General features: G+C 35.1%; 1 protein-coding gene across 1 annotated transcript; it reads left to right on the top strand.

Moving 5' to 3' along the window:
* The first annotated feature begins 395 nt into the window (after positions 1–395).
* LOC119081529 (uroporphyrinogen-III synthase-like) lies at positions 396–1,687 on the top strand. The gene has a single exon (XM_037190529.1). It carries the CDS (start codon positions 551–553, stop codon positions 1,304–1,306), a length of 756 nt encoding a protein of 251 aa, XP_037046424.1. The 5' UTR covers positions 396–550; the 3' UTR covers positions 1,307–1,687.
* Positions 1,688–2,086: the final 399 nt, after the last annotated feature.

The raw sequence follows: 2,086 nt of genomic DNA on the forward strand, positions 1-2,086 counted from the left end.
AATGAACTTAAATACATTTCTCCTCTTAGAACAAATAACTATTTCAACCACTCGTGAAATTGCTTTGAATCCAATATCTACAGATACTCAGATGACTAATCCGTGATCAAAAAGTGAAAAGTACAAAGTGCACTACTCCTTCAAAACAAATGTTTTTCCGGATTTTTTATCCCTCTCCCGTTCGTAAACATATTTTTCACGGAACTATTGTTGCTTCGTTTTCTTCAAGTTCCTATATATGCGGACGTATTTTTCGCTATATGAAACCGTACTATATTATAGCAATGTTTCGCTCATGGTGAATTTGAATCGATGGTATGCCGTGTTACATTATGTGTGTGTCTTTACTAAATGGAAACTTCCGTACCGTCCTGTCTGTCAACAACAATCGCACCATATGATTCTGACATTTAAATATAGAATTTTCTCATTGTCATTGCGTTATCATTTTATTTATTTATTTAAATATTTTCGTGCGATTATTAAGCATCATAGCCGGTGCAACTAAATCGAACAATTTTTGAGCGGATCCATTACATTCAATTTGAAAATGAAGCGTGTTGTTATATTAAAATCGGAAAGTGAAAGCTCGGACAGCTATGCCACCTTATTGCGAGAAAATAATTTTGATCCAATATTTGTGCCAACGTTAGGATTCGGTTTCAAGAATTTGGATACGTTAAAAGCAAAGCTAGGTGAACCGGACAATTATGGAGGAATCGTTTTCACTAGTCCGCGAAGTGTGGAGGCATGTGAACAAGCTATCAAAGGAACGAATTTCGACAAAAAATGGAAAGACTTACATAATTACTGTGTTGGCGATGTAACACATAATTTGATTCATGTTGTGCTCGATATGAATGCCAGAGGTAAACAGACCGGAAATGCAAACAATTTGGCTGATTACATTTTTGAGAGCTTGGAGGGTCATCGTTTGCAGAATCCATTTCTCTTTCCGTGCGGAAATCTCAAACAGGACACTCTACAGTTGAAACTGTTGGACTACGGCTACTTTATGGATCCGATTGAAGTGTACGAAACTGCTGCGCATCCGGATCTGGAGATGAATTTACGCAAAGCATTGATTGACGACAAGGCAGAATACTTGGCATTCTTCAGTCCATCTGGAGTGAATTTTGTCAATGCGATTCTGAAGAAATTGGAAATTCGCATGTCCGATTTCAAATTGATTGCTATCGGACCTAGTACCCGGAAATCGCTGGAAAGTAATGACTTAACGGTGTTCAAGACGGCCGAAAAACCATCTGTGGAATATTTGGTCAAGGCTTTGTTGGACGCAGCATGATTGTGTTACTTTTTGTGTCTTTGTTGTTGTTCGACCATCTTTTTTTCATCTTACAATCGAATTGAAGACTGAACGAAAAAAGACTTTTTATAAAAATAGCTTATAGGTCATCGATTTAATTTTAATGCCATAAGGAATTTGTGCTTGGTGTTTCAGCTAAAACAAGACACGCGCTTTAAAACATTGAAATGTGTGAACGGTGCAGTTTCATTTATTGTGCCCTAAAAATAAAGTCTTGCTCATTTCGATTGATGACATATAATCAAGCGTTACGATTTTGTGGTTTTTAATGATCTATCCAACGTTTGAACCTCGTTATGTTAGACTGAATTTGTTATGTTTGTTTGTTTTTTAAATAAAGAATTTTAATTGGAATGTTAACCGGAAAAAGTTTGCCTTTTTAGTTTCATTTTCACATCGCTTATCAACTAAACAAAAAATAATTTTCATTAATCTGCATTCATTAATCGTTTGCTTTTAATAAAAATTGATTCAGTGAGATCTACGAGAAATTTACAGCAAGTAAACCAGGGCAAATTTTCGTAGAAAATATTTTGAAGTAAGTAAATCGTAAGTAAATCAAGACAATTTCAAAATGATGATCTCCCTGTTTATGTAGTTTGAAGTGCATAATTGCGGTGGCTCTATCCATTAAAATTTGGTGCTTCCGGTGCTTCTTTAGAAAATAATTTGAAGGGTCTAAACGAAAAGTCGTAAATAATTTAGGTGATTTCACTTACATTAATCTTAGGAATCTGTGTCTGATTTTGAGAAGGATTT

Source organism: Bradysia coprophila, unplaced genomic scaffold (assembly GCF_014529535.1).
Source record: "Bradysia coprophila strain Holo2 unplaced genomic scaffold, BU_Bcop_v1 contig_358, whole genome shotgun sequence".
Taxonomy (NCBI): domain Eukaryota; kingdom Metazoa; phylum Arthropoda; class Insecta; order Diptera; family Sciaridae; genus Bradysia; species Bradysia coprophila.

Bases quoted from the DNA above. Each gene is read 5' to 3' on its own strand.
- LOC119081529 (XM_037190529.1), top strand. From the start codon at position 551: ATGAAGCGTGTTGTTATATTAAAATCGGAAAGTGAAAGCTCGGACAGC.